Source organism: Elephantulus edwardii, unplaced genomic scaffold (assembly GCF_000299155.1).
Source record: "Elephantulus edwardii isolate Elephantulus edwardi_28Jun2011 unplaced genomic scaffold, EleEdw1.0 scaffold00055, whole genome shotgun sequence".
Taxonomy (NCBI): Eukaryota; Metazoa; Chordata; class Mammalia; order Macroscelidea; family Macroscelididae; genus Elephantulus; species Elephantulus edwardii.
The window spans coordinates 11,566,200-11,568,356 of NW_006399805.1; the positions used below are offsets into that span (position 1 = coordinate 11,566,200).

At 55.9% G+C, this 2,157-nt stretch overlaps 1 protein-coding gene across 1 annotated transcript in view; it reads right to left on the reverse strand.

Moving 5' to 3' along the window:
• The window catches only part of LOC102862005 (DBH-like monooxygenase protein 2-like), a 10,210-nt gene extending 9,054 nt beyond the window's left edge, over positions 1–1,156 (reverse strand). The window contains exon 1 of the mRNA XM_006887238.1: positions 869–1,156. Within this exon, the coding sequence (XP_006887300.1) occupies positions 869–1,156 (288 nt within the window). The remainder of the gene's footprint in view (positions 1–868) is intronic.
• Positions 1,157–2,157: the final 1,001 nt, after the last annotated feature.

Here is a 2,157-nt window from a genome sequence, read left to right on the forward strand (position 1 = left end):
GGAAGGGTGGCCCTGACCTGGTTCCGTGGCTGGCGGAAGGGTGGACCTGACCTGGTTCTGTGGTTGGCGGAAGGGTGGCCCTGACCTGGTTTTGTGGTTGGTGGAAGGGTGGACCTGACCTGGCTCCGTGGTTGGTGGAAGGGTGGCCCTGACCTGGCTCCGTGGTTGGTGGAAGGGTGACCCTGACCTGGTTCCGTGGCTGGTGGAAGGGTGGTCCTGACCTGGTTCCATGGTTGGCGGAAGGGTGGCCCTGACCTGGTTGGCTCCTCCTATTTCAAACATTCATGCTGTGCATCCTAAGCTTCCCGTAGAGGCTTCCACCCTTGGAAGCGGACGTCCTAACACATCTCACTTAACTGACGTGCCTCACCTTAACTGATTGAAAGAATGACAGAGAGGTCAGGACAGGTGATGGGGGAGATGAGGAAGTGAGATGTTTCTTCCTACATAAAATAGGTGCAATAATCAATTTGGAACATTGCTTTGTTAATCAGAAGGACTTAACAGTTTTAAGCTGTTCTTCTGGGTTTTGTAAGAGTACATCATGTTGTCCACAGATGCAAATGAGAAAAAGAGGACAGAGATGGTTTCTAACAGCTTTGAGCCCTCCCAGGCACTTCCAGTAAGTGAGCTATTAGCAAGTATTGGGTGCAGGTCAGTCTGATGGCTCTGGGCCATGAATCTGAAAGTCTTCAGCTGAGTTCTAAAATGGGCCTCTGCTGTAGGATGAGCTCAGTGTTGAGCAGGTGTCCCGGGACTGTGTCTTGGTGCATTTAGGTTATGAGGAAGCTTCCTGATGGCGGGCAAGCAGCTGTCTCTACCGCGCAGAGAACCCTTGCCCCGGGGAGGGAGTCACCCTCAGACTCACCGAGAAATAGACGTTGCCGTTAGGCAAGACGCCGCCCACCACCAGGTCTGCACCTACGTTGGTGTAGCGATTTGTGACACCCAGGCCCACCCAGCCGGCTGTCCGGACCTTCAGCTCGAACGTGATGACTTCAGCCTCAAGGTCAAAGTCCCAACGCAGGAACAGGACATTGGATGAATCTAGGAACCTGGAATAGCGCAGGCGAGACTTAGGGCCATGGTGATGGCCTTGGGAAGGGGCTGCCAGGGGTAGAAATAAGACGAGCTGGAAGAGGAGGACGCCAGTCATGGCTCCCGGAGGGCAGAGCATCTGGCCTTCTGCAAGGCCTGGCGGTCCCTGTTTATATGAGCCTCCACTGTGCCAGGCTTCGGGGTGGGCGGGCAGGAGCCTGCTGAGCCGATTATCCCCTGGGTCCCTCTTATGTAACCCTGGAGGTGAGAAGTGAGGGACAGAGGACACAGGACGGGCCTCCCCGGGCCTGCTGTGATGTCCCACCCCAGCCATACCACATCCTGCCAGCGAGGACTTGCAGAGTCAGGGGCTTTGGGGCCTGCAGCAGCTCCTTCCTTTCTCCCCGTCCCCTCTTCCTGCTGCGCTGCTTTCCTGTGTCCCTGCACATCTTTACAGGTAGCCCTGGTGCTTGTCTTCCCACCCCGGTTCTCAGGGTCATGTCCGTCTCATCCTCTAGAGCCGAGGGTCTAGTCGAGGCATGTGTTCACAGGTAGACCTTCCAGTCTCCCATGGCAGGACGGCAGGAGCGAAGTTGCTGGGAGGGTGGGGAAAGGCGTATCTGCTGGAGGAGTCTTTACTGTTAATCCCTGGAGACACTGAGAGGTGGCGGACACTTAATCTGCTTTCCGATGGCCACGTCTGGGCAGCTTTGAGTTTGTGCACATACCAGAGAAGTTCCAGGAAAGAGAGGGGCGCAGAAGCCATGTGAGTTCTCCTTGGTGATGCTTTCGTCAGACCTGCCTTCCAGAGAAATCAGCCAGTAGTGACCCCCGAGGAGCACACAGGCAGGTGGCAGCTTTGAAGACCCTCAGGAGGCAGCTCAGTTCCCCAGAGCTGAAAGGAGCTTCAGATCTGCTGCTTTACCCCAAGGTGCCAATTTAACTAAATTTCAGATGGGGCAACAGAAGCGCCAAGGGGTAATAAGAACAGGACCAGGCCACCTAGGGGTCAGAGACAGAGTTCCAGCAAAGACTCTGGGGCCAGGCCATTCAGAGGTCAATGACCTGGACCAATCAGCTGCCCTCCCAGGGATCAGGGACACAGAACTCAGGGGCCAG